This window comes from Tachyglossus aculeatus, chromosome 17 (assembly GCF_015852505.1).
Source record: "Tachyglossus aculeatus isolate mTacAcu1 chromosome 17, mTacAcu1.pri, whole genome shotgun sequence".
NCBI classification, from domain to species: domain Eukaryota; kingdom Metazoa; phylum Chordata; class Mammalia; order Monotremata; family Tachyglossidae; genus Tachyglossus; species Tachyglossus aculeatus.
This window is the reverse complement of record NC_052082.1, coordinates 8,195,633-8,214,955: the sequence shown is the minus strand read 5'-3', so window position 1 is coordinate 8,214,955 and position 19,323 is coordinate 8,195,633. Positions and strand designations below refer to the sequence as shown.

Below are 19,323 nucleotides of genomic sequence, written 5' to 3'. Positions count from 1 at the left end.
GGGCCACGCCCCGGGGGCGTATCCAGGCGTAGCCAATCCCCGCCCTCCATCCGGGCGGGCCACGCCCCGGGGGCGGGGCCAAGGGGGAAACCATCCCCGCCGTCCATCCGATTGGGCCACGCCCGGGGGGCGGAGCCCAGGGGGGCCAATCCCCGCCCTCGGAGGAGGGAAGGGCGGGAAGAGGAGGAGGCGGAGGAGGCGGAGGAGGAGGAGGTGCGTGTTGGGATGGCCTTGCGGCGCTGGGCGGTCGGGGCCCTGCTCCGGGCCGGCCCCAGGTTGACCCCCGGACGACTGAGCCCCGGACTACTGACGCCCCCCGGACGACTCCTACTGCCCCCGGCCCTGCCCGTGGCCTCCTCGGCCTCCTCCTGCCTGCCGGGCCTCCGACACCCACACCGCCGCCCGCTCCTCCTCTTCCTCCTGGGCGCCGCCCCCCGCCGGACCCCGCTGCCTCCCCCGGCCCGCAGATACAGCCAGGTAATCCTCCTCCTCCTCCCCACCATCAGCCCTTCCCAGGTGCCGAGCGCTGTGCTAAGCGCTGCTGGGGGTGGTGGTGGTGGGGGGGGATCCACCCACTGCTGGGTAGGGACCGTCTCTATATGTTGCCAACTTGTACTTCCCGAGCGCTTAGTCCAGTGCTCTGCACACAGTAAGCGCTCAATAAATACGGTTGATTGATTGATTGATCGATCCAAGGCGATCAGGGGGTCCCACGTGGCCCCACGGTCTCCATCCTCGTTTTCCAGACAAGAGAACTGAGGCCCAGAAGAGTGACTCGCCCAAGGTCGCCCAGCAGACATGGGGGGGGGGGGGGGAGCCGGGATTGGAACCCAGCACCTGTGACTCCCGAATATAATAATAATAATAATAATGACGGTCTTTGTTCAGCCCTTACTAGGTCCCGACCGCTGTGCTAAGCACTGGGGGACATGCATCCAAGGCGACCAGGGGGGCCCACGTGGGCCCCACCGTCTCCATCCCCGTTTTCCAGACGAGAGAACTGAGGCCTAGAAAAGTGACTCGCCCAAGGTCACCCAGCAGACATGGGGGGGAGCCGGGATTAGAACCCACCACCTCCGACTCCCGAATATAATAATAATAATAATGATAATAATGGTTTTTGTTCAGCCCTTCCTAGGTGCCGAGCGCTGTGCTAAACGCCGGGGGAGGGGATCCAAGGCGGTCAGGAGGCCCCACGGTCTCCATCCTCGTTTTCCAAACGAGAGAACTGAGGCCCAGAAAAGTGACTCGCCCAAGGTCACCCAGCAGACATGGGGGGGAGCCGGGATTAGAACCCATCACCTCCAACTCCCTAATATAATAATAATAATGATAATAATGGTTTTTGTTCAGCCCTTCCTAGGTGCCGAGCGCAGTGCTAAACGCCGGGGGAGGGGATCCAAGGCGGTCAGGAGGTCCCACGTGGGCCCCACGGTCTCCATCCTCGTTTTCCAGACAAGAGAACTGAGGCCCAGAAAAGTGACTCGCCCAAGGTCACAGAACAGATATGTGGGGGAACTGGGATTGGAACCCACCACCTCCGACTCCCGAATACAATAATAATAATAATAATAATAATGATGATGGTCTTTGTTCAGCCCTTCCTAGGTGCCAAGCACTGTGCTAAGCACCAGGGGAGGGGATTCAAGTCGGTCAGGGGGCCCCACGGTCTCCATCCTCGTTTTCCAGATGAGAGAACTGAGGCCCAGAAAAGTGACTCGCCTAAGGTCACAGAACAGATATGTGGGGGAACCGGGATTGGAACCCACCACCTCCGACTCCCGAATATAATAATAATAATAATGACGGCCTTAGTTCAGCCCTTACTAGGTGCCGAGCACTGTTCTAAGCGCTGGGGGACGTCCATCCAAGGCGGTCAGGGGGTCCCACGTGGGGCTCACGGTCTCCAGCCCCGTTTTCCAGGTGAGAGAACTGAGGCCCAGAAAAGTGACTCGCCCAGGGCCACCCAGCAGACGTGTGGGGGAGCCGGGATTAGAACCCACCACCTCCGACTCCCGAATATAATTCTAATAATGACGGTCTCTGTTCAGCCCGTATTAGGTGCCGAGCACTGTTCTAAGCGCTGGGGGAGAGCCAAGGTGATGGGGTTGTCCCATGGGGGGCTCACGGTCACCATCCCTGTTTTACGGATGAGGGAACTGAGGCCCAGAAAAGTGACTCGCCCAAGGTCACCCATCATCATCATCATCATCATCAATCGTATTTATTGAGCGCTTACTGTGTGCAGAGCACTGTACTAAGCGCTTGGGAAGTACAAATTGGCAACATATAGAGACAGTCCCTACCCAACAGTGAGTTCACAGTCTAAAAGGGGGAGACAGAGAACAAAACCAAACATACTAACAAAATAAAATAGAATAGATATGTACAAGTAAAATAACTAGAGTAATAAATCCCAGCGCTTAGAACAGTGCTTTGCACATAGTAAGCGCTTCACAAATGTCATCATCATTATTATTACTATTAGAAGGGGGAGACAGAGAACAAAACCAAACATATTAACAAAATAAATAGAATATGTACAAGTAAAATAACTAAATAGAGTAATATGTTGTCGACTTGTACTTCCCAAGCGCCCAGTCCAGTGCTCTGCCTGCAGTAAGCGCTCAATAAATACAATCGAATGAATGAATCAACTGGGGAAAATGTGATTCTTCTATGACACTCAGAAGACGGTAGTAAAAACAGAAGTTTTATGAAGGCAATCACCCAGCAGACGTGTGGGGGAGCTGGGATTAGAACCCACCACCTCTGACTCCCGAATATAATAATAATAATGATGGTCTTTGTTAAGCACCAACCATGTACCGAGCACTGTTCTAAGCTCTGGGGCAGATCCAAGGCCATCGGGGTGTCCCGGGTGGGGCTCGCGGTCGTCATCCCCATTTTACAGACGAGGTAACTGAGGCCCAGAGAAGTGCAGTGACTCCCCCAAAGTCACCCAGCAGGCAAGTGGCGGAGCCGGGATTAGAACCCATGACCTCTTACCCTCCCATCCCGGGCTCTTTCCACAGAGCCACGCTGCTGCTCACCCCCCAGCCCGCTCAGCCGGGCCCCGGCGCTTCCCCCTCCCTCTGTCCCTTCCCTGGAAAATGAGGATTCCCGCCCTCAGCCCTACTTGCTGAGCGCCTCCCGGGGCCCGAGCACTGGACTGAGCGCCCCGAAGGCCCCGGGCGGCCGGACGGGCCCCTCCGGCCCCGGGAAGCCCCTTGTTGGGCAGGGGCCGCCTCTATCTGTTGCCCAGTTGTCCTCTCCCAAGCGCTTAGCACAGTGCTCTGCACACAGGAAGCGCTCAGTCAGTAAGATTGTATGAAGGAATGGAGAGAGGTCAGTCTCCAAACCCTTTGGCTTCTACCAACAGAGAAGCAGCGTGGCTCAGTGGAAGGAGCCCGGGCTTTGGAGTCAGAGGTCACGGGTTCAAATCCTGGCTCCGCCAATTGTCAGCTGGGTGACTTTGGGCAAGTCACTTCACTTCTCGGTGCCTCAGTTCCCTCATCTGTAAAATGGGGATTAAGACTGTGAGCCCCCCCGTGGGACAACCTGATCACCTTGTAACCTCCCCAGCGCTTGGCACATAGTAAGCGCTTAACAAATGCCATCATTATTATTATTTTATTACCAACAGAGAAGCAGCGTGGCTCGGTGGAAAGAGCCCGGGCTTTGGAATCAGAGGTCACGGGTTCAAATCCTGGCTGCGCCACTTGTCAGCTGGGTGACTTTGGGCAAGTCACTTCACATCTCTGGGCCTCGGTTACCTCATCTGGAAAATGGGGATTAAGACTGTGAGCCCCCCCGTGGGACAACCTGATCACCTTGTAACCTCCCCAGCGCTTAGAACAGTGCTTGGCACATAGTAAGCGCTTAAAAGAAATGCCTTCATTATTATTTTGTTATTACCAACAGAGAAGCAGCGTGGCTCAGTGGAAAGAGCCAGGGCTTTGGAGTCAGAGGTCACGAGTTCAAATGCCAGCTCTCAAGGAAAGAAAATGGAATTTATGTAAACCGGGTTCCCTGGACCGTGAGCTCGTTTGGGGCAGGAAATATGTCTGCTAATTCTGTTGTATTATACTTTCCCAAGCCCACCGTTCAGTTCTCTGCACGTAGTAAGCGCTCAATAAATACGATTCATGGACTCCCTCTTCTCTCCCCTTGACCCCGAATAACTCCCCAGAAACGCACGCCCGACTTTGGACCTCCTCTTCTTCTCTTTTTAAAGGATACAGACGGTTCCTACCTGGAGCTTCCCCGGCTCCCAGAGTACGAGCTTGCCTCGTCCAGAGCGGAAGAGGAGGCGGATGACGTGTTTCTCATCCGGGCCCAAGGGCTTCCGTGGTCCTGCACGGCGGAAGACATGCTCGGCTTTTTCTCCGGTAGGTGTTCGTTCCGGGACCGTTTACGGCGGCTGAGCCCGGCGAGGGTCAGAAACGGAGGGCATCTCGGAAGCAGAGTCCCTAGTGGAAAGAGCACAGGCCCGGCAGTCAGAGGATCTGGGTTCTAATCTCAGTTCTGCCGCTTTTCCGCTGCCCGCCTTTGGGCAAGGCCCTTCTGGGCCTCAGTCAATCAATTAGAGCACTGTACTAAGCGCTTGGGAAGTACAAGTTGGCGACATATAGACAGTCCCTACCCAACAGTGGGCTCACAGTCTAGAAGGGGCCTCAGTTACCTCATCAGTAAAATGGGGATTCAGCTCCTGTTCTGTTCTATTTAGACTGCGAACCCCGTATGGGACCTTATGTCCCGCGTCATTAACTTGGATCTACCCGGCGTTTAATACGGTGTTTGGCACAGAGTACAAGTTTAACCGTCATCCCGAGCCGAAAACACGGCTCTTCCCTACAGCCAGCACCTTCCCCATCAGGTCTCCTGAGGGCGATTTGTTTCTTTTCAAGGACTCTGCGTGGGAACCCGGGCCAAGTGGCAGAGTTCAGCAATTATTTCTAGATAACAGGGCAAGGTCACCTTAGAAGAGCACCGCTGAGCCTTTTTCCAGAAGATCTCATTAACGTAATAAAGTTTCCTTCATGATATGCCCCAGCTTTGAGTCTTGGATTTCCCATTCCTCTCCCAAGACATTTTTCTGGCCGAAAAAGCTTCAGAAGATGGTTCTTTTTTATTAAAAAAAAAAGAAGAAAAGAAAAGGTTTTCCTGTCTAGTATTGGTTACTCGGGTAGCCGTGATGCCAAACCACTCAAACTCATGGGCTCTGCCCTCTGGTTCACGCCGTTCTAAAAATGTGGGGCATCGTTCGAAAGGCCCGTTGGATTTGACTTTTTAAGGCTGTCGACGCCTTTAGTAAGGGCTGAGCGCCATTTTAATCAATCAATCAATCATATTTATTGAGCGCTTACTGTGTGCAGAGCACTGTACTAAGCGCTTGGGAAGTACAAGTTGGCAACATATAGAGACAGTCCCTACCCAACAGTGGGCTAAATGATCGAGGGGTGGCTTCAGAACCGATGCGAACCATTCATTCATTCAGTCGTATTTATTGAGCGCTTACTGTGTGCAGAGCACCGGACTAAGCGCTTGGGAAGTACAAGTTGGCAACATATAGAGACGGTCCCTACCCAACAGCGGGCTCACAGTCTAGAAGATGTCCCTATATCCTTGGACATACCCTTATCGTTACCATTATTATAATTACGTCACTATTATTATAGTTGTTATTAGGAATAAGGACATACCCCTATAATAATAATAATAATGTTGGTATTCATTAAGTGCTTACTGTGTGCCAAGCACTTCTCTAAGCGCTGGGGGGGGAATGCAAGGTAATCAAGGTTGTCCCCCGTGGGGCTCCCGGTCTTCATCCCCATTTTCCCGATGAGGGAACTGAGGCCCAGGGAAGTGACTTCCAGAACGTCGACCGATGTCTGACCCCTGTTTTTCCGACGAGCGGGATCGCAGGAGATCTTTCCCTTCTAGGCCGGCATAGGGCTCCGCCACTCTCCTATCTTTCCGTCTTTTTACAGAACCCCCAGGCCGGGCGGTGTTGGCTACCCGGTGGAGACTGCCATCATCATCAATTGTATTTATTGAGCGCTTACCATGTGCAGAGCACTGTACTAAGCGCTTGGGAAGTACAAATTGGCACCCATCGCCTGGGTGCTGACCGTTGTTTTGGAAGGGGGTCTCCTCATGCTCAGCCGGCCGCTAAAATCGCATTAGGGCCCCGCGTCTTTTCACTGGGCGATTTGATCGGAGTTCGTTTCTTTGTCCCCCCCCCCAACACCGCCGGGCTCACGGCTGTGGTTCCGCCGCTTCAGACTGCAACATTCGCAACGGGGAGAACGGAATACACTTCCTCATAAACCAAGACGGGAAACGCAGGGGGGACGCGCTGGTGGAGATGGAGTCGGAAGAGGACGTGCGGCGAGCCCTGGAGAAACACCGGCAGTACATGGGTCAGCGCTACGTGGAAGGTGTGTTGAGTGGAAGTCCGGCCGCTCGCCGCCGGCCGCCTTTGCGAGGTCCCTCCGACGGAATTCCTGGCCGCCGGGGAGGGAAAGGAAAGAAGGAAAGGACGGTGCCCGTTCTCGCTAGGTGCCTCGGTAGCGTCGGACCCCTGTGGACGGGAGGCTTTGCGGGGGAGCCTGCCCGGGCTTTGGAGTCAGAGGTCATGGGTTCTAATCCCGGCTGTGTGACTTTGGGCAACTCGTCTAATCAATCAATCAATCAATCAATCGTATTTATTGAGCGCTTACTATGTGCAGAGCACTGTACTAAGCGCTTGGGAAGTACAAATTGGCATCACATAGAGACAGTCCCTACCCAACAGTGGGCTCACAGTCTAAAAGGGGGAGACAGAGAACAGAACCAAACATACCAACAAAATAAAATAAGTAGGATAGAAATGTACAAGCAAAATAAATAAATAAATAAATAAATAAATAGAGTAATAAATATGTACAACCATATATACATATATACAGGTGCTGTGGGGAAGGGAAGGAGGTAAGACGGGGGGATGGAGAGGGGGACGACGGGGAGAGGAAAGAAGGGGCTCAGTGTGGGAAGGCCTCCTGGAGGAGGTGAGCTCTCAGCAGGGCCTTGAAGGGAGGAAGAGAGCTAGCTTGGCGGATGGGCAGAGGGAGGGCATTTCAGGCCCGGGGGATGACGTGGGCCGGGGGTCGATGGCGGGACAGGCGAGAGCGAGGGACAGTGAGGAGATTAGAGCCTAACTTCTCAGTGCTTCAGTGACCTCCTCTGTAAAACGGGGATGAAGACTGTGAGCCCCCCGTGGGACAACCTGATCACCTTGTAAATGCCCCAGCGCTTAGAACAGTGCTTTGCACATACTAAGCGCATAACAAATCAATCGTATTTATCGAGCACTTACCGTGTGCAGAGCACTGTACTAAGCGCTTGGGAAGTACAAGTTGGCAACACACAGAGACAGTCTCTACCCAACAGTGGGCTCACAGTCTAAAAGGCCATCTAACAAATGCCATCATCATTATTATTATTATTATTATAAATGCCATTATTATTATTATGCTGAACATTCATAACCAACCCAGAATCCCTAATATAATTAGCCACAACCAGATCACCTTGTATCCCCCACAGCGCTTAGAACAGTGCTTTGCACATAGTAAGCGCTTAACAAATACCATCATTATTATTATTATTATTACCCTCGTGGGATCGCATCTGGCGATCCCACTGTTGGGTAGGGACCGTCTCTATATGTTGCCAACTTGTACTTCCCAAGCATTTAGTACAGTGCTCTGCACACAGTAAGCGCTCAATAAATACGATTGATGATGATGATGATCTGGGCAGTCGGCTCCCTCAATTTGGTGGCCACGGGCCCCCCACTTCCCTGTCTTCTGGCTCCGACTCCAGCCTCACCTCAAGGGATGGGTGGGAGGAGTAGTGGGCTCCGGGCCAAGTCCCGAATCCCTTCAGGGTGGGTTTCCCCCCTTTTCCCACCCGTGTGCCCACATCCCCAACCCAGGGGACCGGGCACAGGTCCAGGGGCTCAGAGGGGTTTAGATACATAGGAACAGGGACGGGAAAAGAGACATTTAGTGGTAATTGTGGGATTTAAGGGATTTCAATTTGCCGAGCACTGTGTTAAGCCCCGCGTTCAGTAATAATAATAATAATGGCATTTATTAAGCACTTACTATGTGCAAAGCACTGTTCTAAGTGCTGGGGGGGATACAAGGTGATCAGGTTGTCCCACGGGGGGCTCACAGGCTTTATCCCCATTTTACAGATGAGGGAACTGAGGCCCGGAGAAGTGAAGTGACTGCCCAAAGTCACACAGCTGACAACTGGCGGAGCCGGGATTTGAACCCATGACCTCTGACTCCAAAGCCCGGGCTCTTTCCACTGAGCCACACTGCTTCTCCTTCAGTACCGCATGCTTCAGTATGCGGTAATCAGGTCGGAGCCAGTCCCTGTCCCACATGGGGCTCTCGGTTTGAGGGAGAGGACGAACGGGTATTTAATGCCCATTTTAAGGTGTGGAAACTGAGGGCCAGAGGAGGACCTGGGTTCTAATCCCAGCTCTGCCACTCGTCTCCTGAGTGACCTAGGGCGAGTCACTTAACCTCTCTGTGCCTCAGTTACCTCATCTCTAAAATGGAGGTTAAATCCTAGGTGGTGAGCCCCATGTGGGACAGGGACTGTGTCCAACCTGCTTTTCTCGTATCCGCCCCAATACTTAGTAATAATAATAATAATGATGGCATTTATCAAGTGCTTACTATGTGCCAAGCATTTTCTAAGCTCTGGGGAGGTTACAAGGTGATCGGGTTGTCCCACGGGGGGCTCACAGTCTTAATCCCCATTTTACAGATGAGGTCACGGAGGCCCAGAGAAGTGGATTTGCCCAGAGTCACACAGCTGACAGTTGGCGGAGCCGAGATTTGAACCCATGACCTCTGACTCCAAAGCCCGGGCTCTTTCCACTGAGCCACGCCGCTTCTCATTAGTACAGTGCCTGGCACATAGTAAGCACTTGGTCTAGTGGCTAGAGCCTGAGAGTCAGAAGGACCTGGGTTCTCATACCCGTTCCGCCACATATCTGCTGTGTCGCCTTGGACGAGCCACTTACCTTCTCGGTGCCGCAGTTCCCTCATCTGTAAAATGGGGATTAAGCTTGTGAGCCCCAGGTGGGACAGGGACTGTGTCCAATCTGATGAGCTTGTATCTAACCCAGTACTTAGTGCAGTGCCTGGCACACAGTAAGCACTGAACAAATGCCATTTTTAAAAAAGCGCTTAACAAATACCACAATTACTCGTTTTATTGATTATCATCATCATTATTGTCACGGGCCAAAATCTCCCCGCCCAAGGCCAGTGATCAGCCAGCTGCAGGCAGTAAATCACTAAAAGGAAAGTGTAAATCAATCAATCAATCGTATTTATTGAGCGCTTACTGTGTGCAGAGCACTGTACTAAGCACTTGGGAAATACAAGTTGTCAACATATCATCATCATCAATCGTATTTATTGAGCGCTTACTATGTGCAGAGCACTGTACTAAGCGCTTGGGTAGTACAAATTGGCAACATATAGAGACAGTCCCTATCCAACAGTGGGCTCACAGTCTAGAAGGGGGAGACAGAGAACAACACAAAATATATTAACAAAATAAAATAAATAGAATAGATATGTACAAGTAAAATAAATAAATAAATGGAGTAATAAATCCGTACAAACATATATACATATATACAGGTGCTGTGGGGAAGGGAAGGAGGTAAGGCGGGGGGGTAGAGAAGGGGAGGAGGGGGAGAGGAAGGAGGGGAAAGCACATGGAACTGTGCAGTGCAACCCTGATATATCCTACTCTCTCCAGCACTTAGTACAGTGCTCAGCACACCGCACTGAATAAATACCATTGATTGATTGATTGATTGATTGATTTCAAGCCTCAGGTAGCTGAAGGCTTTTGGAGTTGAGAGCGTTTCTCCAAAGATGTTACTAATAATAATCATCATCATCAATCATATTTATTGAGCGCTTACTATGTGCAGAGCACTGTACTAAGCGCTTGGGAAGTACAAATTGGCAACATATAGAGACAGTCCCTACCCAACAGTGGGCTCACAGTCTAAAAGGGGGAGACGGAGAACAAAACCAAACATACTAACAAAATAAAATAAATAGAATAGATATGTACAAATAAAATAAATAAATAAATAGAGTAAAAAATATATACAAACATATATACATATATACAGGTGCTGTGGGGAAGGGAAGGAGGTAAGATGGGGGGGATGGAGAGGGGGACGAGGGGGAGAGGAAGGAAGGGGCTCAGTCTGGGAAGGCCTCCTGGAGGAGGTGAGCTCTCAGCAGGGCCTTGAAGGGAGGAAGAGAGCTAGCTTGGCGGATGGGCAGAGGGAGGGCATTCCAGGCCCGGGAGACATCATGACATTTTAGTGCTTACTATGTGTCAAACACTATTTTAAACTCTGGGGTTTAAAATGAGGAAACGGAGGCACCGAGAATTGAAGTGACTTACCCTACACGTGGCGGTGCCGGGATGACAACCAACATTGGGGAAGCAGCGTGGCTCAGTGGAAAGAGCCCGGGCTTTGGAGTCAGAGGTCATGGGTTCGAATCCCGGCTCTGCCACATGTCTGCTGTGTGACCTTGGGCAAGTCACTTCTCTGAGCCTCAGTTCTCTCAACTGTAAAATGGGAATTAAGACTGTGAGCCCCACGTGTATCCCCCAGCGCTTAGAACAGTGCTTTGCACATAGTAAGCGCTTAACAAATGCCATCATCATCATCACCATCATCTCCAGACGCAGGCTCTTACCACTAGCCCACGGTGCTCCTCAGGGAGCACCCCAGATGGATCAGGCCCAGGACGGATTTGTCCAAAGCCCATCACCTTGCCCTGTCCCCCATCTGGATCCGTGACGTGTCTTGCTCGCAGTGTATGAAATAAACAATGAAGATGTGAACGCTTTAATGAAGAGCCTGCAGGCCAAGTCGTCCCCTGTGGTCAACGACGGAGTGGTCCGCCTCAGAGGCCTCCCGTACAGCTGCAGTGAGAAAGACGTCGTCGACTTCTTTGCAGGTGAGCGCGTTTCCCTCAGAAAGAAGCTTCCCTTCCTAGCCCCATTCCCCGTCTGTGCTGAGCCATCCTCAGGAGTGTCGCTTTCCTCTGGGGAACCCCATCCCACCCCACGCCCCCTGCAAACCCCACACCCTTCTTGGAGCGGCCACCAGGCCGGGGCGGCTCAAATTGTGGAATTACGGAAACTCGGACAAGTCTCCGGCCACTTTCCATCGCATTCTGCATGGGCAGGAGCAGAAACCTAGCCTAACCTAGCCCACAGAGGAGGGTTTTTGGCTCGGGGGGAAACGGGGCCGCTAGCCAAAAATCAGCCAGGATGGGCCCGTGCGAGAGACATCATCAATCGTATTTATTGAGCGCTTACTGTGTGCAGAGCACTGTACTAAGCGCTTGGGAAGTACAAGTTGGCAACAGCTGGACGATGGAGGGATCGGGTGGTGTCTCTTCAGGCTTGACCCCGGGGCCCTCTGTGTGTCTCAGGTCTGAATATCACCGACATCACGTTTGTCATGGACCACCGAGGAAGGAGGAAAACGGGGGAGGCCTACGTGCAGTTTGAGGAACCAGAAATGGCCGATCAAGCGTTGTTGAAACATAAGGAAGAAATTGGCAGTCGGTGAGCACTTGAAGGGGAGGGGAAGGGGATAGGAGGTCCTCCCTCTGAAGAGTCCTAGCGGACACTTCTGTTTCCCTCTTCCCCTTTGGCCCCTGGGATTCCGTGACATATTCCCCCTGGGGATTATCTAGAATGGGAGTACTGGGAAAAACGGAGCCCGCTGCTTGGCCTTCAACCCCTTTCCCCTGGGTGAGGAATCAATCAAAATCCACTGAGCACTTACCACGTTTGAAGCACTGATCTCTGCTCTCCCTCTCAGAGTGGGTCAGTGACTGTGTCTTATCTGCTATTCTTGCGTCTGCCCCAGCGGAATTGAATCGTTGTTCTGAGCCCCTTCCTTCCCCACAGCACCTGTGTATATGTATATATGTTTGTACATATTTATTACATTTATTTATTTATTTTACTTGTACATATCTATTCAAATTATTTTATTTTGTTAGTATGTTTGGTCTTGCCTCCCCTTTCAGACTGTGAGCCCACTGTTGGGTAGGGACTGTCTCTGTATGTTGCCAATTTGTACTTCCCAAGCGCTTAGTACAGTGCTCTGCACACAAGTGCTCAATAAATACGATTGATGATGATTGTTCTCACCCCAGCCTTTTCTAGCCACCCTTCTACCGGCCCCACGTAGTTGAACTGAAAAACGCAAGTAGGGTTTTGGTGTCCGAAAGGCAGACCCCATTTCTGGTGTCTTGGGAGTCGCTGATTATGTTCCCCCCGCCGCCCCACCATCCCCCCCCCCCCCCGACCTTTTCCTGTGATTTGTCCTGGAAATTCAGGTATATCGAGATTTTTCCCAGTAGAAGGAGTGAGGTCCGAACTCACATGGGATCTCACAAGGAGAGGAAAGCAGCTGCCTCTCCAAGGTACGGGGCCAAGCTGGGGTCGGGCTTTGAAGAGCCTGAGGTGAATGAGGCTCTGCGGCCCATCGCGACGTGCGAAATTGAGAAGGAGATGGGTGAGTTCTCTTGTTCCAGGCATACTTATGTTGCAAGTATACTTATGTTGCAAACTTGTACTTCCCAAGCGCTTAGTACAGTGCTCTGCACACAGTAAGCGCTCAGTAAATACGATTGATGATGATACTCTGCTTTCCGGTGGTGCTGGGGGAGGTGGAGGTGAAGAGAGAGGGAGTGCGAGTTTTGGTTAGGGAATGAGGCTTGCTTGTACGTCTGATACTAGCCTACTGTGAGAGCTTAGACAATTCACTTCTCTCTGATCCTGTTTCCTCACCTGTAAAATGGGGTTTCAATATCCGTTGTCTCTCTCCTCTTAAACTCTAAGCCCATGGTGGAACTGTGGGACAGTATCGGAACTGATGATCTCACAGCTACCCCAAAATTTAGAATGATGCTTGGCATGTAGTAGGGGCTGAACAAATGCTACACTTATAATAATTTATCAGCTGTTATCATTATTATTGACCCTTCTGGGCAAGTGGAGTCTTCTCCTCCTTTGTGCCCCGATCTCCCTGATCTTTCCTGTCCTTCCCAACCTCCCTGCCGGAAGGCCTCACTCAGTTGGAGGTTGATAGATCGAGTGTGACTCCCCGTTTGTTCTAGAGGCAGGGGCTCTGGCAGGACAAGTCTCTGTCCTATGGCTCGTTGGAGATTGATGAGTCCCCCCTCCTCCCCTAACCCCCTCAGGGCAGACCCAGGTAATGAGCGCTTGGGAAAACTCTGCAGTTGGGAGGCACGGTCCCTGCCCTCAATGAGCTTCCAGTCTAGTAGGGGAGAACAGTCTGTAAGCTGTTCGTTCGAGCGAAGGGCAAGGCTTGGGTTGAAGATGAGGGAAGAGGTGGAGCGGAGGGTTTCCATCAGAGACCTCCGGAGCTGGGTGTTGAGTTAGGCCCCCCTCTCCCTGCTTCCTCCAAGCAGCATCTGAGGCGTTAGGCAGGGGTTATCCCAGATCGGAACCGGATTCCATTTCGGGGGAAAGTCCAGGAGACGTTGGGAATGCTGACTGCGCTTCCGTCTCCCGTCTCTCAGAACTGCCTAAGGAGATGTCGGAGAAACTCCCGGAGCCCGTGGAGTTTGGGGCCCCGCCCTCGTTCCACTTCGTCCATATGAGAGGCCTGCCTTTTCAAGCCAACGCTCAAGACATCGTAAATGTGCGTGGCAGTAAGCGCCCGATGGGTGTCGGGCGGGATGGGCGCTCCGTGGGGTGCAAAGAGTGCCAGGCGCAGTGCCGGGTCACTCGGGGATTCTGCCGGGACGCCATTAGTGGGTGGAGGGCGTGGGGAGAGGAGCGACTCGCACAGCGCACAGAGGCACAATTAGGGAATGCTCTGTTGACACCTGACGGCTGTTGGGGTGCCAGAGAAGAAGGGGTTCTGTGAAAGCGGGCTTGGCCTGGTGGATAGAGCCCGGGATTCAAATTCTGGCTCTGCCGCTTGTCTGCTGGGTGACCTTGGGCAAGTCACTTCACTCCTCTCTGCCTCAGTAAGACTGTGAGCCCCAAGAGAGATATAGACTGTATCCAATCTGATTAGCTTGTCTATACAGTAGTGCTTAGTACAGTGCCTGGCTTGTAGTAAGCAGTTAAAAAATACCGTTTTAAATCAATCAATCAATCGTATTTATTGAGCACTTACTGTGTGCAGAGCACTGTACTAAGCGCTTGGGAAGTACAAGTTGGCAATCAATCATATTTATTGAGCACTTACAGTGTGCAGAGCACTGTACTAAGCGCTTGGGAAGTACAAGTTGGCAACACACAGAGACGGTCCCTACCCAACAGCGGGCTCACAGTCTAGAAGGGGGAGACTGACAACAAAACAGAACATATTAACAGAATAAAATAAATAGAATAGATATGTACAAGTAAAATAAATATCAATCAATCAGTAGTATTCATTGAGTGCTTACTGTGTGCAGAGCACTGTACTAAGCTCTTGGGAAGTACAAGTTGGCAATCAATCGATCGTATTTTTGTTCTCTGTCTCCCCCTTTTAGACTGTGAGCCCACTGTTGGGTAGGGACCGTCTCTATATGTTGCCAACTTGTACTTCCCAAGCGCTTAGTCCAGTGCTCTGCACACAGTAAGCGCTCAATAAATACGATTGATTGATTGATTGATTGAGCGCTTACTGTGTGCAGAGCACTGCACTAAGCGCTTGGGAAGTACAAGTTGGCAACATCTAGAAACGGTCCCTACCCAACAGCGGGCTCACAGTCTGGAAGGGGGAGACAGACGGCAAAACAAAACATATTAACATATCTAACTTCGAGACCCACGGACCCTACCGAGAGAGTGGTTGGGGTGAAGAAGAGCTGGGCGTGCCAGTCGGGTGTCGACCTGGGACGGATCTCTTCCCTTTCTCTGCGGCCAATTTGGAGCCGGCGCTTATCGTACGGGAAAGGCGGGGATGGAACCCAGATGGCTTTTTAAGTCTGAAGGGACAAGTCTGTTGGCACCAGAGGGACTGGTCGGTAGCCACCCTCTGCAGAGGCGTGTCTCGGATTTCAGGAGGAGCCGAGAGGACAGGAAGTGAGCCGGGTGTGTGTGCGGTTCCTTTCCCGGTAAAGAGAACATCTAGTCGGAGCAAAACCTCGTCCCGTATGGCCCCAAGGCCACCTGGAAAGAACTTGTCGGCCGAGGGACTTGGAAAGCACAGGCGGCGTTCCCATTTGAGCTCCTTCCATTTCCTTCCGTCTGCCTCGAACGTGGGCTTCGGGAGCGGGAGAGCCCACCGGGCCTCCAACCGACCGTCTGTGTGTTCCGGGTTTAGTTTTTCTCGCCCCTGAAACCCGTGAGGATCACGATGGAATACAGCTCCAGCGGGAAGTCCACCGGGGAGGCCGACGTGCACTTCGAGAGCCACGAGGACGCTGTCACCGCCATGGCCAAGGACCGGTCCCACATCCGTGAGTGGAGCCTGCCCTCCTCCCCTCCCTTCCCCTCTGCCCCTTTCGCCCCAATCAATCAATCAATCAATCGTATTTATCGAGCGCTTGCTGTGTGCAGAGCACTGTACTAAGCGCTTGGGAAGTCCAAGTTGGCAACATCTAGAGACGGTCCCTACCCAACAGTGGGCTCACAGTCTAGAAGCCCCAGCTGATGGGGTCGGTTTCGTAGTGGGGAGTCTGGGGTGTGATGGATGAGAAGCAGGCCCCGGTCTCAGGGTGGAAGAGGAGAAGCAGCACGGCCAGTGGCTAGACCATAGGCCTGGGAGTTAGGAAGACCTGGGTTCTGCTCCTGGCTCCACCCCTTGTCTGCTGTGTGACTTTGGGCAAGTCACCTCACTTCTCTGGGCCTCGGTGACCTCATCTGTAACATGGGGATTAAGACCGTGAGCCCCATGTGGGGCAGGGACTGTGTCCAACCTAATTAGATTGTACAGGTACTTAGTACAGTCCCTGGCACAGAGTCGGCACTTAACAAATAGCATTTTAAAAAAAAGAAGGAGGGCACGTGCATGCAGAGCCGTGACTCGGGAATCCCGGTTTAGCGGGCTGGACGCAGCTTGGCAATTTCAGCGTTTCAGTCCTGGCTTGAGGACGTTCTCTGGGGCCAGATACGACGGGACGCACGGTCTATATCTTTAAGGACCATGCGGCCGGTTTTTCCGCCAGCACGTCTCCAAGTGACCCTCGTTTGTTCCCTTTCCAGAGCATAGGTATATCGAACTGTTCCTGAATTCGTGTCCAAAAGGAAAATGAAGCGTTCGCGGACACCGGCCCATCCACGTGGTGACACGGAGGTAACCGAAAGGAAGAGATAGTGCAGTGCCCGGGAGTACAGAACGGGAGCCGGGCTTTGGTGCCACTGGCCCGAGGAAAGAGTGGGAATTCCCCAGTGGGAATTTGGCAGGTGGAGAGCCACGCCGTGGAGGGAAGTAGACCTAGAAGTGACCGCAGTCCCCGGGATTGAAAAGACATTGCCCGCTGCACCCTATCTGCCGCTCCCTCGTTGGTCAGACTCTCCCTGTGATCCAGCGCTTAGAACGGTGCTTTGCAGATAGTGAGCGCTTAACAAATACCATTATTATTATTATTATTATTATCATCCACAGCTCCTCACTGGGGTGGCGGCTTCTGCGTCGGGGGAAAATGGCAGGCTCCCCCCTAACTCTTCCCAGAAAAGCCACGGTGGGATTGCAAGATGGCATCTCTAGAAAAACGCTCCCCGAGGCCAGCTGGACGCTTGGCCCGTTAGACCTTCTGGGGTAAACAGGCACGTTCGGGGTAAACAGGCACGTTCTTGCCTGGCTGGGGACCCCGGCCACGGGACTAGAGGGAGGAGTTGCCATCTGAAGCCGGTTCTCCGTCAGGGCTCGGACAGTGTCCGCCAATAAAGAGAGGGATTGATTTAATTAGCCGGTTAATTGTGGTATTTGTTAAGCCCTTACTCTGGGCTGGGTACTGTTCTAAGCACTGGGGGGCATACAAGCAAATGGGGTTCATTCATTCATTCATTCAATCGTATTTATTGAGCGCTTGCTGTGTGCAGAGCACTGTATTAAGCGCTTGGGAAGTACAGGTTGGCAACATGTAGAGATGGTCCCTACCCAACAATGGGCTCTTAATCCCATTGTTAATCTTAATCTTAATAAATAAATCTCAATCTTAATCGCCACAGCGTGGCTCAGTGGAAAGAGCCCGGGCTTTGGAGTCAGAGGTCATGGGTTCAAATCCTGGCTCCGCCCCTTGTCAGCTGTGTGACTTCGGGCAAGGCACTTTACTTCTCTGGGCTTCAGTTCCCTCATCTGGAAAATGGGGATGAAGACTGTGAGCCCCCCATGGGACAACCTGATCACCTTGTAACCTCCCCAGCGCTTAGAACAGTGCTTTGCACGTACTAAGCGCTTAATAAATGCCGTCATCATTATTATTAATAACCTCAGAGAAGCGAAGTGACTTGCCCGAGGTCACACAGCAGAAGAGTGGCAGAGCCGGGATTAGAACCCAAGTCTTTCTGAGTCATAGGCCCACGCTCTATCCACTAGGCTACGCCGCCCCCAGGTACCACTGGTCCAGTAGCTTTGGCCTTGGTACTTAGGCAGTGGGGAGGAAGCAGGGAGGACCACAGCCCCACGCCCCGTGTATATTCCTCTCCTGGGAAGCAAACTTCAGCCTAGAGGAGCTCCTCGGGGCCTGAGGCCGGCACCGAGAGAGCAGATTGCCAGTGTGAGCTATGTATTTTGCGGTTCGGGCTCAGCCTGGACGGCAGGAGCATCGGGGTGGCTCAACCACACTGTTGCCTGGGTTGAGGAAGGGCTTGCGAGCGGGAGACGCCACCCTCCATGCTAGGAGATCCCCAAGGCGTATGTCGCCGTGCCGCTTTTCACAGCTCTGAGTGGGGCAACAGCATCCTCAGCGGTTGGGACGAGCACCAATCAATCAATCAATCAATCGTATTTATTGAGCGCTTACCGTGTGCAGAGCACTGTACTAAGCGCTTGGGAAGTACAAGTTGGCAACATATAGAGACAGTCCCTACCCAACAGTGGGCTCACAGTCTAAAAGGGGGAGACAGGGTTGGAGGGGTCTCTAAGCGTCAAAAGAGCTTCACTTTGAGGGGCGGGAGGCGGGTTGAGGAGGATGTTAAGAAGCGTGGCCATCCCTTCAGGATTCCTTCATCGTCTGCGATGAGTCTGGAGCGCTCTTTGTTCTTCCGAGGGGCTGGGATAATGTCCTTAACGTTGTCGAGGAGCTCTCGGATTGGGGTGGGCTGAGGAGCCCCCGATCTCCAACTTGGGCCCGTTGAGATGTCGACGTGTTCTTTGCCTGTGGGGCTGCGGGTTTTTCCTCCACGGTTTGGTCTCGGTTCCAGGGGCCTTAAATTTGCCGCCTGGATTTCTTCCTTCGGACCGATAACGGCCCAGGGAAATCGATGAATCGAACAGTGGTATTTATTAGGCGCTTCTGGTGTGGAGAACTAAGCTAGGAAGTACAACAGAGGTGGTAGACAGATCCCCTGCCCATAATGAGCTCGCAGTCTTGAGTGGTAAATTTCATCGGTTTGATTTTTCAGGATGAAGCAAGAAGCATTTCATTTACACATCTTTCCTGGAGAAGGGAGTCCGGCGTTCCTGTTAACTGGCGGCGATGGGCAGGGTTTGGGCTTGGGGCTTTTGAGGGTTGGGTTTTATTTGTTTGCTTTTAAAGTTTCCTAGATGAGAAATCCCGAAGCTGGCTGCATTCACGAGATCGAGTTTGGGATGGAAATAAACCACAAATGTCAATTTTGGGCTTCTGCTGTCCCGGATCCAATTTAAAATCTGATCGGTGTCTTTTGAGAAACACACGGCTCGAGATGGGGACGTAGGGTGGGGAAGGGGGCAGAACTCTGTCCCGATGGTCCTGTTTTAATGACGGCTCTGCCTTTCCGTGTTCCCGACTGCCCTGTTCTCGCCGGTAACTCAGCACCAAGTGGCTTGGGCCTGTCTGAGGGGCCCAGCTGCTCGTCTGGAGACCCGAGTCCAAATGGAGCCCAGTGCCGAGCCCGGCCCCGGACCACAAAAGGCGACAGGTCTTCTGAGCTTGGGCGGCCGTGGGTTGTTTCTTCCCGGTGTGGTCGACCGCGGAGAGCCGGGTGAGGGGAAACGGGCCTCTGGGCACAGAGAGAGAGAGACCCAAAGAGCATTGTGGCTTGTGTATTTGAATCACACCCTGGGCTCCCCCAGAATTAAGTTGA

General features: G+C 52.5%; 1 protein-coding gene across 1 annotated transcript; it reads left to right on the top strand.

The window, feature by feature from the left end:
- The first annotated feature begins 228 nt into the window (after positions 1 to 228).
- On the top strand, positions 229 to 18,871 carry GRSF1 (G-rich RNA sequence binding factor 1). Its single transcript, XM_038759719.1, has 10 exons — positions 229 to 477; positions 4,238 to 4,391; positions 6,288 to 6,443; positions 10,923 to 11,066; positions 11,547 to 11,682; positions 12,465 to 12,643; positions 13,674 to 13,795; positions 15,416 to 15,551; positions 16,297 to 16,387; positions 18,661 to 18,871. The coding sequence occupies exons 2-9, from the start codon at positions 4,373 to 4,375 to the stop codon at positions 16,344 to 16,346; spliced, it is 942 nt and encodes a 313-aa protein (XP_038615647.1). The 5' UTR covers positions 229 to 477; positions 4,238 to 4,372; the 3' UTR covers positions 16,347 to 16,387; positions 18,661 to 18,871.
- Positions 18,872 to 19,323: the final 452 nt, after the last annotated feature.

Coding starts and splice junctions, on each gene's coding strand:
- GRSF1 (XM_038759719.1), top strand. Junction 6,444..10,922: donor GGGTCAGCGCTACGTGGAAG/GTGTGTTGAGTG, acceptor TCTTGCTCGCAG/TGTATGAAATAAACAATGAA. Junction 15,552..16,296: donor CAAGGACCGGTCCCACATCC/GTGAGTGGAGCC, acceptor TTCCCTTTCCAG/AGCATAGGTATATCGAACTG.